This window comes from Rhinopithecus roxellana, chromosome 20 (genome assembly GCF_007565055.1).
Source record: "Rhinopithecus roxellana isolate Shanxi Qingling chromosome 20, ASM756505v1, whole genome shotgun sequence".
Lineage (NCBI taxonomy): Eukaryota > Metazoa > Chordata > Mammalia > Primates > Cercopithecidae > Rhinopithecus > Rhinopithecus roxellana.
This window is the reverse complement of record NC_044568.1, coordinates 16,209,697-16,229,624: the sequence shown is the minus strand read 5'-3', so window position 1 is coordinate 16,229,624 and position 19,928 is coordinate 16,209,697. Positions and strand designations below refer to the sequence as shown.

The 19,928-nt window shown below is 47.2% G+C and overlaps 1 protein-coding gene across 4 annotated transcripts in view; it reads left to right on the top strand.

The window, feature by feature from the left end:
• The first annotated feature begins 6,574 nt into the window (after positions 1-6,574).
• The window catches only part of LOC104665604 (liver carboxylesterase 1), a 35,592-nt gene continuing 22,238 nt past the window's right edge, over positions 6,575-19,928 (top strand). For 2 of the 4 annotated variants that reach the window (XM_030924980.1, XM_030924978.1), the window contains exons 1-5: positions 6,575-6,809; positions 11,125-11,329; positions 13,765-13,909; positions 16,441-16,574; positions 18,852-19,005. In XM_030924980.1, coding sequence (XP_030780840.1) covers positions 6,758-6,809; positions 11,125-11,329; positions 13,765-13,909; positions 16,441-16,574; positions 18,852-19,005 — 690 coding nt within the window. In that variant the 5' untranslated portion in view covers positions 6,575-6,757. Of the gene's footprint in view, positions 6,810-11,121; positions 11,330-13,764; positions 13,910-16,440; positions 16,575-18,851; positions 19,006-19,928 lie in introns of all 4 variants that reach the window. The other 2 variants (XM_030924979.1, XM_030924977.1) reach the window with 1 other exon arrangement.

The window sequence follows — 19,928 nt, the reverse complement described above, 5'->3', positions numbered from 1 at the left end:
GCTATTGATCTGTGAAAATGGTATTTTGTGGATGTGAAGACCCCTTGGAGCCTGATTGGTGGGATGGAGGGGGACTGTGAACAGTATCCACCCCAATGTGCTCCTGGCTTCCATAGAAGCACAGATACATGGGAAGTGTCAGAGGGATTACAACTTCCCCACCCCAGCTGTGACCCAGCCCACAAAGGATTCTAGATATTTTGTCCCTTGCATGACCTTCTAAAGTGAGAACACAGGGCTAGCATCAGTAGCTCCTGGGATTTGGGCAGACCTTTGTGCACTCCAGCTTTTTGGAGAAGCTTATGTCATTTATACTTGCTGAGTCCTGTGTAAGTCCCAAAGCCAAGTTTTCACAAGCATAGGACTTAGGCACCTTTGAAAAGGAGAAGGTTATATTTTACCCTCCCAAAGAGTGTGTAGGAGGTTCCCCTTGAGGGTAACCATTGATCCCTCCAGATGGCTTGGCTGCTTCTGCCAGGCTGTACTTTCGGAAATGCCCTTCATTGTGCAATTCTCAGAATTCAAGTCTTTCAGTGTCTCCTCATTGTTCAGGGATGAAGTCTGTTCTCCTTGGCTTGGCATTGAAGCTCTCTGTCCTCTATTCACCCTTCCAGTCCAACTGGCCTCCCCAAGAAGCCCCTGAATCTGCATTGTACCAATGCTAATTTCTTCTCTGTCTCTCTAAATTTTGCCCATCTCTCAATACCTAGTAGCATCAAGAGACATCACAGTTTTGGGCATTAACATATATGAATATTGATAGTTCTCAGGGCAAGAAAACACACCAAACATGCCTCTCTGTGGAGGCCACTCTATTCACCTGGATGTTTATAATGTAATCTATAGTTTGAGTTTATAGGACTCTTTCGAGATTATAATTCAATCTTAACTTTTCTCTGTCTGAATTTTTACATGGCTTTCTGAATCATCCTTTTTTCCCCCATTTTATTCCTAACAGGGTAAAGGGAGGCTTAACAGAGTAGCCCTAACGAATAGGGAATGGGTTTAGAATCACGCTTTTGTGATTCGAATCAAAGAAATACAAAAACTTAGTGTTTATCAGAGTGTAGTGCACTTATTCCTGGAGTTATGCAGGATCATTTTAGATGGCGCACAAACTAGAAACCACTTATACAATAGTTGTGTATTTATTTTGCTGTGTATTAGGGGAATAAAAACCCTTTACTATCAAGTCCTTGGTTTAACAGATATTACCTGTGACAAGGATTGCTGGCAGTCTGTTAAAATCTGTCCCACCTTCCTTGGTACACAGCCAGATTACATTTTCCAGCCTTGGTTGCGATTAGATTGATCGTGTGAAAAAGTTCTCACCAATGTCCTCTGAGTGGGAGTGCAGAGTGCCACAGCCAGGCCTGGCCCACACAAATGCTCAATGGTCACACTTCTGTTCCTGCCTCTTCCAGGTGACAGGAAATTGACACCTATGGCAAATTTAGAAACCATGACTTAAGGATGGCAAAGCCACCATAGCCTAGATCAGGAGTGAGTAAACTACAGCCTAAGGGCCAAATCTGGCCTACTGTCTTTAAAAATAAAGTTTTATTGAAGCACAGCCATTCTCATTTGCATAGGTATTTTTATGCACTGCCTTACTACCACAGTAGTTGCCACAGTCAGCCCATGGCCTGCAAAGCCCGAAGTACTTACTATCTGGCCCTTTATAGAGAAAGATTGCCGATACATTAATTTCGATTTCTGAATGACCATATGGAGGACAGCCACCTTGTTGACCTGAACAACACTCTGGTCATTTACTTATGCAAAAAATAAGCTGTTGAAATTCTGGGCCTATTTGCTACCATAGTTTACCTACTCTCACTAATAATCCTTGCTCAGCAGTCACAGGGTGATTGCCTAACGAATGAATATGGCCCAATTTCCGGTTGTTTGAGCCACTGAGGGTGACTAGTTATACCCATGGGATTATAGGTCTCTCCTCTACGACCCACGACCAGGCCAAAATTTCCTCCAGATGCTCGAACCAGTCAGTCCTAGGACCTGATTGACACCAGGGAGTCTGACCCCCTAAGTATAACACAGCATCACGGTCCTGGGAAGGTGTAAACATAATACAGTTTCTGCCCTTTGAACTGAATGTTAACCAGAGGACATTCCACGAAGCAGAAGGAAATGACCTTAGTGACGATGACCCTTGCCAAAGGTAGGTAAGTAACCCTTGCCTTGTCACCTACCTGGTAGTCATGATGGCGATCAACGCTGGCCCTGCTTTCATGTAACTAACTGGCCTTCAATGGTTCACTTTTCCCATTGAGTGACTTTTTTCAGTTACACACTTTTGTAAACTAGAAGTGCTTTTACTGGCATTTCTTTATGCACTGCTTTATTTTTACCATCATTTTAACTTAAAAAATGCAGTCACACATTTTCCATGCATATCTCTAATTTATGGCAGGCTATATAGGTCTTACACTTATGGAAATGATATAAAGTCTCCCTTTTGAGTGAGCATGTTAAAGTGAAAAGAGTGACTTCATTTAAAGAAAACTACTCATAGAAGTACAGACTGTACGCTGATGAGGCAAAAAAGCATGATATTAGTGTGAGAATAACTGAGGTTCCAGAAACACTGCATATGCCTAGGCTGCAGTGGAGAATGTCATAGAATCCTGGATTCATGGAGTGCGGAGCCACGGTGAAGGGTGAGTGAGAGAGCCCCTCCCCCAGAGCCACCCCCTGTCTTTCCACAAAGAATTCCCAAATGTCACCCATTGGATCCTCAGACTTCTGTCTCCCAGTTCAGTGTTCTCTACCACAAAATCTACACCTGATCAATCCCATGGTTTAGAGACAAAGCTGAATGAGGGGCCCAGCAGGACATGGACTTGCTGTGCCCAATGCCTGCTCTAATGTGAGCTCTCCACAAAGCTGCTGAGTAAACTGTTGGAGGTGGAGAGGTTTGGGGGAAGTCCACATATGCCCACTCTCCCAAGTCCTACCCCCTGCTTAGAAGTTAAGGCCTGTTCCTAGGATTTTACTTTCCATGTCATATAGTTCCTCATGGGAAACCAGAGGGATTCCCCAGAGAAAACAATAACCCCAGCCAACTGCCACTTAAACAAGGGATGTATTGCTTACAGCTGAAGTGATGCAGGGGAGTTATAAGTATTAAGCAAAACTGAGATCTATTGTAAGGCTTGGTAGGCTCTGGCTTCACCCATCACAATGTGCAGAGTCATCATGAACCAGAAATGGGCTTCAGAGACTGCAGTCAGACCCAGGCAAAACCTAGGAGTGGCCAAAAAAGATTTCTGTTTGCACAATTGGCTGGTGTCACAAGCAGGCATGTGATTGAGTAGTGGTTCAGGAGAAGAACTAATCCTTACCTTTTATATTTTGTGAACACAGCACCACAAAATCTTCATAGGCCAAGAGCCAGGGCTGCTTCCCAGGTTGCAAAGGTCAGCTGGCTAGGGCAACAGGGCAGGATGGCTAACAGGCATGTGCATGCGTGCACGTGTGTGTGCGTTGTGTGTGTTGTGCTGAGTGAGTGGGACTAGCCTTGCTTTCTACTTAGGAGGACCACCCAGATTGTCCCTTGTGGATACAGACAGAGATGCTTTTTATTAGCATACAGTTTATCAACCAGGTTTCTGTCCTGGATAAAAGTAAGGGAGGAACCCTAAAGCTCAGGTCAACTTTTGTGGAGTCAATTAACTCTGGGGAGTGATTCTCATGCTGTCACAGCATCCTCATTTTCATCACATAATGCCCCTCACCAGCCTGCACGTGGCTGGAATGAGTGCTAATGAGCATCTCTTTTTGAATTTGAGTCTCTAGAAGCTTCATTTCAGCTACAACTCATGGCCTTGGGCAAGAATCCATCAGCAGCTCAGGGACCGTCGTGTACTTTATGGCTGCTGGTTGCCCAATCTTTCCTGATACAATTGCGGTCAGACCTGGACAAGGGCAGGCTTGCCAAGTGACATTGGGAAAATAGAACATGGCTGCCCAGGTATCTGGTACTTGGCTCCCATCTTTCTCTCTTTTTCTTTCCTTCTTCCTTTCTCTCTTTTCTTTCTTTCTTTCTTTCTTTCTTTCTTTCTTTCTTTCTTTCTTTCTTTCTTTCTTTCTTTCTTTCTTTCTTTCTTTCTTTCTTTCTTTCTTTCCTTCTCTCTTCTTTCCTCCTCCTCCTCTTCTTCTTCTTCTTTCTTCTCTTCTCCTTCTCCTTCTTCATTTTTTGCTTCTTCTTTCTTTTTCTTCTTCTTCCTTTCTCCTTCCTCTTGTAGAGATAGAGTCTTACTATGTTGCCCAGGTTATTCTTGGACTCCTCTCTCAAGAAATCCTCCCACCTTGGCCTCCCAAAGTGCTAGGACTGTGGAGCAGGAAGGGTTGCCACGGTGCCCGTCTCCCCTGGCTATTTCTATCCCTTCAGCTCTACCATGCTCAGCCTGGGTCAATGATCTGACAAGGTAATTTGCCTTAGATAAGGCTACCAATGATAATATCTCCCTGATGTATAAAAGCAAGAGAAATGGCTGCCAGCCACACTGTGCTGGAAGGCAGAAGCCTCAAGTTCTGGTTTTGACTTTGCCATTGGGTCGCTGTGTGACCTAAGGCAGTACCTCCCCATCTCTGGGCCTTAGTTTCTTTTGGGGATAATTAACAGAATTGAATTGAGCCTATGTATGAGTTTACTGAGGCTGCCAGAACAAAATATCACAAACTGGGTGGCTTAGACAACAGAAATCAATTTAAGATCCTGATACGGCATTAATCTCACAGGGTTATTTTGAGAACTGAGATCCTGCGTACAAAACTCTCGGCATAGTGTTTGCCACACAGTAAGCTCTCAGTAAATATTTGTCAATGAATGTATGAAGAAATAAAAGTGGAAAATACAAATAAGTAAAAACACTGACAAGATTACAGCCAGGAAATGGCTGTTGTAATTCTAATTAGATATATAGCCTTCCAGTATTTTCCTGTGCAAATAAAGACATATGTTACTACTCAAACGGGACCATATCATACCTGTCAAGATTTTCAAAAAACATTTCATTATTTTATTGAAATGTAAGTCACATACCATTAAGTTTACCTTTTTAAAGTGTACAATCTAGTGGTTTTTAGTATATTCCTAAAGTTGTGCTAACATCATCACTATTTAATCCCAGAACATTTTTACCACCGCGAAGATAAAACTCATGCCCATTAGCAGTTACTCCTCATTCCCCTCTCTTTCGCCTTCCCCAGACCCTGTCAACCACTCTGTCTCCATGGATTTAACTATTCTGGAAATTACATATAAAAAGCATCATACAACATGTGACCTTTTGTGGCTGGCTACTTTCCTTTACCATGATGTTTTCTAGCTTCACCCACATTGTAGCATGTTCTTCTTATGACTGTATGATATGTCTCTGCAAGCATTGACCACACTTTATTTACATATTCATCAGGTCATGGACATATGGGTTCTGCCCATTTTTTGACTAGGATGAATGACACTGCTCTTTGTGTACAAGTTTTTGTATGGACATGTTTTCAGTTCTCTTGGTTACACACCTAGGAGGGGAATTGCTGGGTCATATGGAAACTCTATGTTGAACTTTTTGAGGAACTGTCTACACCACACAACAATTTATAACCTGTTATTTTCTCCTTCACAACGTATCCTGTCTTCATTGTTAACAAATAGCTGTGCACATCACTATTTTGAGTGAATACGTCATATCTCCTTAGCCAGCTGTACCAGAGTGTGTTTAGTGAATTCCCTATTGTTGGACATTTAATGATCCCATGAAAGAGGCTTTGAACGACGTCCTTGTGTCCCCAGCAGCTTGTAAATGACAGTTTTCCAGGTGTGCTCAGAGCACTCTGTATCCCCTTAATTTGGTCATTTCACATTGCCTTGATATCACCCCTGCTGCTTCTCCACGCATCTGTCTTGTCTACCAATGGTGAGCTCCGTGAGAAGCTGAACCATGTCTTGAAATAGCCTTTGTATTCATTATATGTGGCCAGGCGCCAACTATTTTGGTAAATATTCACAGAGTGGATGGGTACATGGATGGATGGATGATTAGAGCCAGGGACTATGGGTGGACAAAGTTCATTCTGTCCAAAAATTCATGCTTTGGAAAGTAGTGAGTTCTCTGACACTGATGGTGTGTGACAGGGGCTGCGCCAGTTGGCAGGATATTGTGAAGCTAATTCAGGCCTTAGAAGGGGACTAGATGAAATTTAAGACCGCTTCCAAGCTTGAGAGCCTGCAACGCTATGAAGCACAAGCTCTGGGAGCTGAGATATGTCCTAACTTACCCAGCTGAGCTGTGAGGTGTCAGTGGCTCTAACATTTTCCAATTTTTTTCTGAGGACCTCAGATTAAGGCTCCCCTTTGCCTGAAAGCATCTGCCTGCTGGTGCGGGCCTTTGTGGGCCCTCACAGTGCACTGAGGTTAGAGTCCTGCAAGGGAGAAACCCTTATGTAACAAGTTGTTGGGCGAGCTTACAGCTCTCTGTAATCTGAGAGTATAGTCCAGAGTGGTTTGATGAAAGAAGGTAAACTGTGGGTGGGTGTGGCTTGAGTTCCCACCAGAAGCCCAGGGAAATCTGGGGAAAGGGAGGGCTTTTCTGCTTTCTCCCAGTTAGAGGATTAGGCAATTGGCAGCGCAGGGTGGTAACTCGGGGCAGGGCTGGGCTCCAGGGCTGGACAGCGCAGTCCCTCTGAGCTGCAGGGAGACCTCGCAGGCTCCGGGAACTGTCACCCTTCCACGATGTGGCTCCGTGCTCTTGTCCTGGCCACTCTTGTTGCTTTCACGGCTTGGGGTGAGTCCTTCTGAAATCAAATATGCGGGGCACTTTTTGAAATCCTTGTTCTGGGCCGAGGTTGACGCAGATGCACAGAAAGGCAAACACACAACAGGTCCGGCTCCGCGGCTGTGCTCGCCCTCCGTACTTGGACTTGGACTTGGAGCAGCTGAGCCTGGCTAGCCCGGTCCGAGCGGAGATGCAGGGAGGGTGAACATCCTGAGACCGCCCTGCACTGCTTGCCCCCATGCAGGCCGGCAGCTGGCCGACCTCAGGCCTCACACAGGAGAAATTTAGGCAGCTCAGTTTACTGTCCCTTAATTAGTGCCGTTATGGTTGGATCACGGAGAGCGGCTCAGCAGAATATTACGAGTATCGACTCTGGAGCCAGAGTGCCTGGATTTGAGTTCCCACTGGGCGCTTCACAGCTGTGTGTCCTTAGGCAAGGGACTGAGCCTTTCCATACTTGGGTTACCCCCTCTCTGAAATAGAGGTGGCAGTGCTACCCACCTCATTGGGCTTTGGTGAGGAGGAAATGAGTCGTTGTTTTTAAAGCACTCTTGGCAGCGCCTAGTATGTAGAAAGCTCGAAAAAGGGTTGGATAAATAAAGGCTTTGTTTACAAATGTAGTGTATGAATAGAAAATTTGAGCTGTGGTCAGGCCACTATATCAGGACCTCTTGCCATTAAAAAGACAGTTTCTTACTCATGTTCTCAACAGGAGGAGAACACCAGTGTGGGGGGCACAAGGGGAAGCAGCAGAGCATGGGGAGGGGACAGGGCGGATCTCAGGACAAGGGGCTTTTACTGTCGCTTCCACTGGAAAGAAGAGGCAAGGCAGAGCAGACAGGCTGAGGACTGGCGAGTTGGGATAATTCAGGAGGCTCTGGGGCACAGGGACTGTTCCTAGCTGTCTGGCACCTAGCCCTGGCTGATTAGGGCAGGTGGGTAGTGGCCAGGGCATGGCCACCAGATCAAAGAGGCGGTTGGGGTGTGGGATCTGGGTTGGCTGGACTCTAGGAGGGACAGTTTCTCCAAGGTCAACAAGGCCTCAGATGCCAGAGCATCAGAATACAGAAAGCAAAACACCTGGTACATAGAGGGGTGCAGCGAGGGGCCTGGAAAGGCCCCTGTACCATTTTATAGACGGAGAATCTGAGACTCACACAGGGAAATGTACTTACCCAAGGTCAACCCGAAAATCGTGCCTGGGTCTGTCTCTGGGTCCTGAATCCTGACAGCCCAGGCCCCGTCTGCATCCTGTCTTCCTTCTGGCAGCCCGACACTGTGAGAGCTCTGGAACTGTGGGGAAGGGCAGAGGAAGAGAGGAACCCTACTTGGAACTGAATGTTCCTTTACCTCTGGTTACTCCTGGCAATGCCATCCATTTCCTTCCTTAGGAAGACAATACAGGCTGCCTCCACTTCCTCAGTTCCTCGTCTGTAAAATGGGCATGTTGATGCCTACCTAGCAAGGCTTCTTTGAAGATTAAATAAAGTGGAATGCATGCCTGACACATAGTAGGTGCCCACCATGTTCATGTTTCATATAACATCAGTGGCAACTGCTCTTGTTCTTATACTTGTTTCTGCTTCCCCCCATTCACCCACTTTTTCACCCTTGGCATTCTGGCTGCCATCCTCCTCATCCTGTTGAAGTGAATCCCTGAGCTGAGAAAGACCAGCCCAGTGGTTTCTTCTCTGCCTTGACCTTCCTTCCTCTACCTCCCTGAAGCCCTCAGCACTCTTAGCTGGTTCCTCGATCTCTTCCTCCCTGGGCTTCCAGGACACCGGAATGTTCTCTCCTCCCTACACTGATGGACCTTCTGTCCTGGCTGTAGTGGTCCCTGTGTTTGATCTTTGTTTTTTTCCCTTCCCTCTCACACTGGCATCTTCTCCTGTCTAGGAGAAGATTCTACCCTGCTCCCCCACAAAGCTTCCTTCCAGCCTTGAAGTGCGCTTGTCCTGTGGCATCATCTTGCCATGATATCTCACTGACATCTCCACTGAGCCTGTGTAAACAGGGATCCAACATCACAAGCCATCTCTGGTCTTCTTTCCCTTCCATTTCCCCCACCTCTGGTCAGGGACTGAGTCTTTTTCTTTCCTTTTCTTTTTTCTTTTCTTTTCTTTCCCTCCCTCCCTCGCTCCCACTTTCTTTCCTTCCTTCCTTCCTTAGTTCCTTCCTTCCTTAGTTCCTTCCTTCCTTAGTTCATTTGTTCCTTCCTTCCTTCCTTCTGTCCCTCCTTCCCTCTCTTTCTTTCTCTTTCTTTCTTTCTTCTTTCTTTCTTTCTTTCTTTCTTTCTTTCTTTCTTTCTTTCTTTCTTTCCTTTCTTTCTTCCTTCCTTCCTTCCTTCCTTCCTTAGTTCCTTGCTTTCTTCCTTGCTTCCTTCCTTCCTTGTATCTCTCTCTTTCCTTCCTTCCTTCCCTCCTTCCTTCCTTCCTTCCTTCCTTCCTTCCTTCTTCCTTCCTTCCTTCCTTCCTTCCTTCCTTCCTTCCTTCCTTCCTTCCTTCCTTCTCACTCTTTCACCCAGACTGGAATTGCAGTTGTGCAGTCTCAGCTAACTGCAACCTCTGACTCCTGGGTTCAAGTGATTCTCCTGCTTCAGCCTCCTGAGGAGCCAGGATTACAGGCACACGCATGCCCAGCTAATTTTTATATTTTCAGTAGAGAGAGGTTTTCACTATGCTGGCCAGGCTGGTCTTGAACTCCTGACCTCAAGTGATCTGCCTGCCTTGGCCTCCCAAACTGCTGCGATTACAGGTGAGCCACTGTGCCTGGTCTCCAAGTCTTTCAAAATACCTTCTAGACATCATCATATTTCTTCGTATTTTTTCTTTTTTTATTTAAAAATTTAAAATAATTTAGATGGGGTGGGAAGATTTCAGGTGAAGACCAGAAGTCCCATACAGTGCAGAAAACATGGAAATCACCAAAAAAACAGGCTACCTGTAACGCCACCACCCATTGCTATGTCGCTAAACATTCTTCCAAGGATGTTCATCTCAGTATTATTTGTAATTAGCAACAACACCAAAAGAAAAGAAGCTAAATATTGACATTACAGGGTTGGCTATTGAAAAGATGAGCATGGAGGCTGTTGTGTAACTGGGCTTTGCATAAGGGGTTTCCATTGTGATTGGATATTCCCCTTTAAGACCAAATCCGAATTGTTCTGTTCTGTTCTAGCCCCACGCTTTGAGGGAGGTGTTGACGTCTTGTCTGTATCCAAAGCAGAGCAGCTGGGAGGACAAGAGGCTGGAAATGACTTCCTAGGAGGGAAGCTTAGATCAACTGAGGTCACTGGAGCCAGATAGGACCTGAGGGGTAGGCAGCAAGATCAAGTGTCTGAAAGGCCACAGGCTGCAGGTCAGATCAGGCCAGTACAATCCCACGACAGGTAGAACCAGGACTGATGCAGAGGCTGCGGGAAATGAATTTCAGCTCAGTGAGGAAGCACTGTCTGTGCTGCAAGAACGGAGCAGACCTGCCCAGGGCCACCAGAAGAATCTTCCTCGACCTGACCACATCCTTTATCTGGAATGGTTCCTGCTGCTTATTTATCCACTAAAGAAAACTCAAGTGCTTAGCCTGGCATTCTAGTCCCTCCCTGACATGCGCTCTGTCATTCCAGGAATATTTTCCATTCCCCGCAGACTCCACCTGGTGCACGTGGGCCAGCCCCCTCTCCCAGACAGGCTCTGTATTCTGCTGCTCTGAGCCTCAGCACATTCCCTTCTCTCTGCTGTGTACCACCCCCTGCTTCTCATCTCCCCTGATTCAATCCTCCCCTAGCGCAAGTCCCACCTCCTCCATAATGCCCGCAATCAGAAGGCCTTGCTCCCTCTTCTAATTCCTAGACTGCCTTATGGGTACCTCTCCCAGGACACAGCCACTTCCTTCCTAGCTGTAGGCTCAGGTGTATATGTGACCCTTCCCTACAAGGGTCAGTGCTTCTGAGAATATGGGGCACCCCTTGTTCATCCTCTCATCCAGCATGCGGCTCAGTGCCAAGATTGTAATGGATAAATGTTTCCAGAGGCTTCTAAGGGGGAAGCTAAATGTCTTGTTCTTTCCTAGTAGGTTTCCTTCTTGCGTTTATTTTTGGCTAGAAGTTTTTATGCCTCCAATTCTAATTTGCTCCTTAAACCAGCTCGATGAGTTAGGAAGGACGTTGATCCTCATCCCTATGGTACATCAAGAGAAACTGAGACCTAGAGGGTTTAGGTGACTTATTTAAGATTACTCACTTAGAAAGCGGCAAACCCCACCTGGAATCCAGGTCCAGCCTTTTGCTTCTGATGCATTTTGATTTCTTCTCCATGTCCAGCAGGGCACCCGTCCTCACCACCTGTGGTGGACACCGTGCATGGCAAAGTGCTGGGGAAGTTCGTCAGCTTAGAAGGATTTGCACAGCCTGTGGCCGTTTTCCTGGGAATCCCTTTTGCCAAGCCCCCTCTTGGACCCCTGAGGTTTACTCCACCGCAGCCTGCAGAGCCATGGAGCTTCGTGAAGAATGCCACCTCTTACCCTCCTATGTAAGCCAGGGGTGGCTGTGGCATGTGTCTGTGGGGGATGTTCACCTCAAAGTGATGCAGGAAGGAGTCAAGGCAGTCCCCTGATGGGTTGATCCTTTGCTCTGGAATCCTTAAGATCATTGTAGATCCTTAAGAACATTCCAGAAGTCTCACAGCATTCTGGAGTCCATTATTTAACACATGTTTATTGAGCACTTACTGTGTGCCAGACATGTGTCTGGGTTCTTGGGATCCATTATTGAACAAAGCAAAGATCCCTAGATTCATGGAGCATGCATTCTAGCAGAGGGAGACAGAAAAGAACAACATGCAAATTACTCCATGGATTATGTGATCTGTTAGAACGGGATAAGTGCCTTGGAAACAAAGAAGCAGTTAAGCAGGTGAGGGAGATCAGAAGGAAGGATCCCATGAATTCCTGTGTTCTGAATTTTGACATAGTTGGGGAGAGGGGTGGGCCAGGAGGTGTGTGGGTGGCAAGTGTACTGAGGTGTCTGCTCGGCAAGTGCTCAACTCTCAGGTGTGCCCAGTTCCGTATTCCTGAGGAGAATGGTGGCAGGTGTGGCCATTCACCCTGGCCAAGCTGGGAAGAAAAGCCCAAAGGTTCTAATTGGCCTCACCGACACTCCCCAGGGTACCAAGGACCCTACAGGCATCAGAGCGGACCCCACTCATCTCAGTAGCTAGGTATTGGGAGGCTTTCCAGCAGTCCACCTCTGACTGCCTTCTTTTCTTTCCTTTTTAAAAAAATAATATTTACTGTTTTTATTTTGTGACTGCAAAAGTAATATATACTTATTATGGAAAATTTAGGAAATTCAGAGAAGGAGAAGTAAGAATATTAAAATCACATACAATAACCCACCACCCAGAGAGAACAACTATCAGTATTTTAGATGATAAAGTATTATGATCTAATATTATGCTTGTATTCTAGTTTTTTGCCTGTTGCTGTACTTTCTTCCTTTAAAATGTATGTCATGAGCATCATTCCATCCCATGAAATAGCACAGCCTGATGTTAACAGCTGCATTACATTGGGTATTGAACCATAATTAATTTCCCCAAGCTTTTATTTGGTGTTATTAAGTTACATATGATGTTTTTAATAATATAACATCACGAATGTGAAACCTTTATGCACACTCATGGTTTAGGATAATTTCTCAGAAATGACATTTCTGAGTGAAAGAGTATATATCTCTTGTTTGATTTCCCTCCCAAAATATTCCAACTACACTCCTCCCACTGATGTATGAAAATCTCCATTTGGCAGATTCTTGGCAATGCTTGGGGTTATTAAAAATGTTTTGACTATTGGATAGGCAAAATAATAATAACAATAACAGCAATAGTATTTTCCTCTTTAGTTTGCATTTATATGAAGACCAGTCAAGTTGAATTCTTTTTCCCTTTCTTCACATTGGAATGTCTTTTGATTATTATTATTATTGTAACGCCGCTTGTACTTGGTGTTCTGTAGGAAAATCTCCCAGGATGGAAATCAAGAAGTCATCTTTGCTGGCTCTGATTCTGTCACTTGACAACCGTGTCATCCCAGAGCCTGAGTGCCTCAGTTTCCTCATGTATCTAGTGGGGGCGGTGACGCCTGCCTTCTGATACTTTGAGATCTGGGACTGTGGCTTATAATATACTTGTGTATAAGAACCACATGGCATGAATCTTCCTGGCTATGTGAAATTGGTCAGGTTCTCTAACCTCTCTCGGCTTCGGTTTTCTCATTTGTAAAATGGAGATAATAGAACTTATGTAATGGAACTGATCTGAGGCTTAAATGAGTTAATATACAAAGGGTACTTAAAACAGTGCCTGGAACACTGGGAGGACTCAATAACTATTACCAATGTTCATCTATGTTGTATCCTTGAGATCTTTCATCAGGGCCACCAACAGCACTTTCCTGGGAGAGGCAGATGATAGAATCTTGGCATGTCAGGGCTCCAAGACCCATGTAGAAATCACTCCCCTCACTTAGACCCGGCAGATTGGGACCCAGAATGTGAAAGGAATTCACCCAAAGTCACCCTGTAAATGCGTGGGAGAGACAAAATTAGAGCACAGTTCTCCTGATGTTGTCCCACAAAGATTTCCCCCCTGAGCTATCAGGGAAATGTCACCTCCCAGGGAGGATCAGTGTATTTGTTGTCTCCCCTCCTTGATGCTGGGAGTCCCAAAGGCTCCGGGAAGGGAAGAGGTGTGAAGCCCTTTTCACTCTGCTTGGTCTTAGGAGACCTTAGTGAGTCCCAGCGCCCCCACCTGAAGCCCCTGATAGCCTCCTACCCACTACAACATCGTGAGTCTGTAAATATCAAGTCCATTTTCAGGCTTAAACCTCCCAGTCCAAGGTGCTGCCTTAGATGACACCTGGCTTAGATGTGGTTGAACTTCAGGAGTTCTTGCTTCCCCTTCCCCAGGTGCTCCCAAGATGCCATGGCAGGGCAGGTACTCTCAGAGCTATTTACAAACCGAAAGGAGAACATTCCTCTCAAGGTTTCCGAAGACTGTCTTTACCTCAATATTTACACTCCTGCTGACTTGACCAAGAAAAACAGGCTGCCGGTAAGCCCTGGGATCCCCTGGTCAAGGCGTGTCAGTTCTAGTACCCGGGATCTTCTAGTGTAGATGGGAAGCAGATGAAGGCAGCTTGAGGAGGGAGTTGCACCTCAAGGCCAGGACCTCAGGGCCTCCACAGGAAACACAGGCTTTCCACACCTCAGTTTCCCCTCATGACACAGGGACTCTGGGGGAGTTTGCTGTGCATCTTTAATGAACATCTTAATTGTTCCAAGTTCCCTTATGCTAATAGAAGGATGAGAATGATTACTTTTAGTTACTAGATGAACAATCTGATACCCAGAGTGGGTAAGACATGATTTCTAATAATGTTAGCGGTGGAAGGAACTTAGAGAAAAACCAACACCCCAACTCTTTCTTTTCAGATAGAGAAACTGAGGCCCCGAGGGAAGGGGAGGTCACCCAGTAGGGTAGTTTTGGTTCAAGTCTTCTGATCTTCAAACCAGTGCTCTTGACACAGAGTAGGGCATTGAGCTTGTATGTGGCCTTTCTCCAGCACACCAACATTCATCTGGGGTCACTTTCACTGTCCGGGTACGGGCTTTAAGGGAAAAACGTGGGACAAACCCAGAAGCATTTCCTTTTGCCTTTGGCCAAATATCTGGGATTTTTTTGTACCTATTTTCCCTCCCTAATTGTCTTGGCAAAGGCTGATGACCCAATGAGTCAGCATTTCCCAAATAAATGAAGGGCAGGAGGTGGGGCAGGCTGCCAGCTGCGGGTTGCAGGGTGGGTAGGATCTTCTGGCAAAGGAGGCCACTCCAGGGTGTAAAAACAAGGGGTGTTGCGTCCAGCCAGTCTCCCAGGGGCACCGTGGCATGGTGCCCAGGAGTGGGGGAGCAGGTTTGCAAATGTGGGACTAGAAGTTGTCTCTACATGTGCTTTGTAAGACAGAGGAAGTGGGAAAAAGGTTTACTCTTTCTCTTTCTTTCTTTCTTTCTTTCTTTCTTTCTTTCTTTCTTTCTTTCTTTCTTTCTTTCTTTCTTTCTTTCTTTCTTTCCTTCCTTCCTTCTTTCTTTCTTTCTTCTATTGTGTACTCAGTGCCCCATATACACAGTCAGACCTGGGGTTTCAGCAAAAGGAGGAACATGAACCCACTCCATGCAGCCCCTGCCTTCACATATCTTGCCATCTGGGCTGTAGAGACATATCCTCTCTTCAGCATGTTATTGCAGGCCAGCCCGCGGGCTCAGCCTTCACACAAAGATGAATGCACACTGAGTCCCTCCCCAGGAGGCAGGCAGGGATTAGATGTGTGGGAGAAACAGGGGTTCTGGGAACCTGGAGGCAGGAGAACCTCCAGGAATGGCCACAGGTTCTAGAACTACATAGTCTAGGTTTAAATCCTGATTCTGCCTCTGCTGAGAGACTTGGAAGTTTCTTAACTTCTCTAAGCCTCTCTTTCCTCAAAATGGGAAATCATCAGATATGATCAGTCAAGGGTGACCACTAAGCTTGGTCTCAGTCCCTGGCTAAGTAGGCAGAGGCAGGCTCGTACCCCTACCCTAACAGTGGCCCCACTGCACTGGGGCCGGCACCTGCAGTATGCCGCGAAGCTCAACATGTGGACTCTGGAGCCAGACTGCCTGTGGTTAAAGTCCTGCAGCTACCATTTTTGATTTGTAGGACCTTGGGCAGGTTAAGTGCCTTCATTTTCCCACCTGGAGAATGGGACAGAATTAGTACCTACCCAGTGGATAGTTTAATTTACTGTGCTTAGAACAGCACTTGGGACATAGTTTATGTTGTGAGTTCTTTTTTATTTTATTAATAATATTATTACAATATTACTACTTTAGCCCCTCTCACTTCTTCCCCACTATGTGGAATTTTAAAATGCAAGAACCATGCATGAGGAATTGTATCCACTCTCATCCTCGGGTATTAGCAGAGTCCCTGGCACATAGTAAGTTCTCAGACAGTGTTAGTCCATTGATTGGAGGCATCCCGAAGTGGGTGGGTTTTAGTCTGGGCTCCTGAGGGATGGATAGGATTTGGGGATGCAGAGGCATAGAGGAGACATTTAAGGAAGCGACACCATCACAGGCATGTGTGCTTCCCGAGACAATCATTCATGCACAGAGAAGTTTACTTCACCATGAGAGAGTTAACTGAGATGAAACTGAGATACAAGGGCTCTTCAAGGGTATGCTGAGCTGCATGAACAGTCCAGGCTTGAGGGTGATGGGAGTGAGAGGGAGAACACAACATCCTTAGCCTTTGCTATACCCATGATGATGTTGTCAGCATGAAGAGCCTTGGGAGGAGGAGGCACTGGAGGCTGGGTATAAAGGAAGCGGCAGCTGAAGTGTGTACAGTGGGGTGGTGGCTTGGGCCCCGGTTGGGAGAATTATGGAGGAGAGAGACTACCTTTTGCAACCTTGCTGGGCGCTGGTGAACTTTGGGTAACATCCTCCTTCAGTTGTGACCCACAGGTAGGTCACCAAACAAGACGCCTTCTGAGTGCTCTCTGGCTCTGTGTCCTGTAACTGGTATGTTGCTTCCTCCCTGCCCAGGTGATGGTGTGGATCCACGGAGGGGGGCTGATGGTGGGTGCGGCATCAACCTATGATGGGCAGGTCCTCGCTGCCCATGAAAACGTGGTGGTGGTGACCATTCAGTACCGCCTGGGCATCTGGGGATTCTTCAGGTAGGAAGTTAGACTCTCCTCACTGCACTTTGACCCCCAATGTGAGGCTGCTAGGACCCAGCTCTGGTCATGTCCGCCCTCAGGGGACCTTAGCTAGGTTCCATAGTAAGACATCCAAACCCCTTCATAATAGTACACTACCTACCCTCTCACTCCCCAGCCACACTCATCCACTTGCCTCTGAGCTTTTCCATGTGCTGTTCCTCTGCCTGGAATGCTAACTCTACCTGAAGAACTCCTCTTCATCCTGCAAGACCCAGCCCCCTGTTACCTCCACTGAAAGACTCATCTCCTCTTCACCTATGTTTCTCCAGCACATTGCATTTCTCTGTCATGACACTTAGCAGGCAGCCCAGCTCTTGAAGGTTGACACATCTGACTTCTCATGGAAAGCAGGGAAGGGGCAGAGTCACAGAGGGAGCTCAGAGCATGTTGTGGGTGAAGGAATGGGGGCTGCAAAAGATGGGGCGTGGGAGCATCTGACCCCTTCCTGGAGGAGTGTTGGCGTCCTCTCACCCCATGCTCCGCTTGAAATCTGGCAAGTGCGGGAAGCAAGGATGAAGTCTTCCCCATCAGGTCTCCATGGGGACGGGAGTCAGATCTCCTTCAAGGTACAAACTACTATGAACCTTTTCTAAGTGTGTCCAAACCAGCACCCCAACCCTAAGCGAGTGTTGGGAGGGCTGTGGGAGGGATTCCACTCACTGATGAGAATATTTGCCTAGGGAGATGGAGGATGGGTTCTGGTCTACCCATGACCAAGGAATCCCAGGTCAGTCTTGGCTGTATCATCTTCATCCCTTTCAGCCACAGCCTGTGTCTCTGCTCCCCATTATAATAAAGCTGCTTCATGATCTCTCTCCACTTCCTCTCCTCCGTGTGTCTCCTCCATCCATGTCAGTCAAGTTTCTTCCTGAACATGCCACTTGGCTGGTCTCATCGCAGTCACCAATGACCTGCCTCTGCTCTCCACCCAACCTCACAGGTCCTCCCAGCAGCAGCCAATGGCCGCTCAGCCTCTGCGACATGCTTCCTTCCCAGTCCCTTTCCTGGTCCCTCCTCCTCCCTGTCCACAGGCCTCTCTTGTCTCCCTCTCCCTCCCTACTAATTCCCAGTGATCCCGGGGAGCAGCCCAGAGCCCCTGTTTCCAGCCCACTTCACCTTTGAATCCCGCAGGCATCACTCACTGCCTTCTCCCCACCCCTGGCTGTCTAAAGGGCACCCCACTCTTCCCAAGGACAAGCTGAATCCTTGACTCCCACTGCCCCTCCCCAACAGAAACCCCCTGCTCCTCCCACCGCGCCTCCACTCAGCTGCTGCTGTCCCATCCTCCCAGGGGCTCAGGAGAAGGCCTCAGGGCAGCCTGGACTCTCTCTTTTCTCACAACCCTCTTGGCTCCATCTTCAGAATCCACTCAGAATCCACTACTTCGCACCCTGTCTCTGGCTCCTTACCCGGTCAAAGCTCTCTGTCTCTCACCTTGATTATGATCCTAACGCTTACTTTCAAATCCCTGCCACTTTTATCCTGAGGCTGAGTCGCACAGTACTGAGAGTGATCACTTAACATGTGTATTGAATCATGCAATGCCTCTGCACAAAACCCTGCAGGGGTTCCCATGTTCCTTACGATGACAGCCGAAGTTCTTACCAGGGCCCTAGGGCTCTCTCTAGCTGCACCTCCTGACTCACACTTTCTTTTACTGGGCCCCAGGGCCTTTGCACTTGTTTTTTCTTCTGCCTGGAATTCCTTTCTTCGGAGATTTACAAGGCTCATGTGCTCTTTGTGCTTGTTTTCTGAAGGTCTTTGCCTCCAAAACCTCAAATGCCACTGCCTCTAAAAGGCCTACCCTGATTGCAATCTGAAATGGCACCCGCTGTCCCATCCCTGTTTTTTTCCTTCCTTCATTGTATTTACCTTAATGCACTTTGACTACCTGACATCATTATATTCTCTCTATACAGCTGTTTATCTGCTTGTGATCTGTAGTGGGAGCTCTGTGTCATCACAGGTTTTGCCTGTTTTGCTCTCGGATGTGCTCTAGCTCATAGGATACTGTCAGACATAAAATAGATGCTCAGTAAATAGTTGCCAGTAGGGTGAATGTAGAACCATACATCACCACGATACTGTAGGAATAAAGGCAGGGTCTCAGAGATGCTGAAGCCCAGTCTTATTCTTAAAGACTGCCTGAGAGCCCCCAGCCCCATCTCTAGTCCTGAAGGTCCTGCCATGACATCTCTGCTCCCCACCCTCAATCTGTTCTCTTCCTCACAGCACAGGGGATGAACACAGCCGAGGGAACTGGGGTCACCTGGACCAGCTGGCTGCCCTGCACTGGGTCCAGGACAACATTGCCAGATTCGGAGGGAACCCAGGCTCTGTGACCATCTTTGGAGAGTCAGCAGGAGGAGAAAGTGTCTCTGTTCTTGTGAGTGCTCCTGGCACCAGGCCCAACCCCCTGCTTGATGTGATGCTGATGAGACCTCTTGGATACCTGTCAATCCAGCTATGGATACCTCTGATTACAATACCTGAATTTGGAACTGACCCTTCTCACTGCCTAGCATCAGAGGGTGGAAAGCTAAAGACCAAGCTCTCCTTGACCCCCAGGAAGCTCAGAGCTCAGCTTAGTGTCCTGGGGCCATATGAATCTCTAGTTGCAGCCTACAATGGTGGCATTCTCCTCTTCTAGCTTGGTTCAGCTCTCTCTTTCTCTCTCTCCTTCCCACTCATTTTCACATAAGAACTCACTTCCCTTCTCTTGGGAAGTAGGGATAGGCTTAAATTATGAGTGAGGGCAGGCAAAGACAAGAGGTGGACAGAGGTCATTGTTTAGTTAAAACAGAACTAGGTGTGGAGGGGACATGGACACTGAGCAGGCTGGGGATTCCTCTGGGGTGGTCTGATGGCTGGTCCATGCCCAAGAAGTAGGCAACAGTCTCTGCGACTGTGGGGCCGGGTGGGCTAGGGGAGGCGGACAGAGGAAGGAGGGATGGAGCTGGGGATAGGGAGGGATGGGGCAGGGGTTGTGGGTCATAGACGCAACCTGTGGGTGTGAGGGGTCCTGCTGGAGTGGGGGATTGGGTGCAGGAGAAACTGGGGGAGCTGGGGTGAAAAACCAGATGAGAAGTACCGGGAGCCGTAGGAAGCCTTCCGCCTGCCTCGATGTGGGCAGAGGGTCAGCCCACTGCTGGAGTCTTCAATGCTGTGTTGGCTTTGTACTTGAATACACAGAGGAAAAATTTTTATACTTTTTAAAGTAAAGAAAAAGGAAAAATACAGATAAGCCCAAGAAAGACAAAAAACGATCTACAATCCCATAACCCAGGGATAGTCACTGTGCTCTGTTTG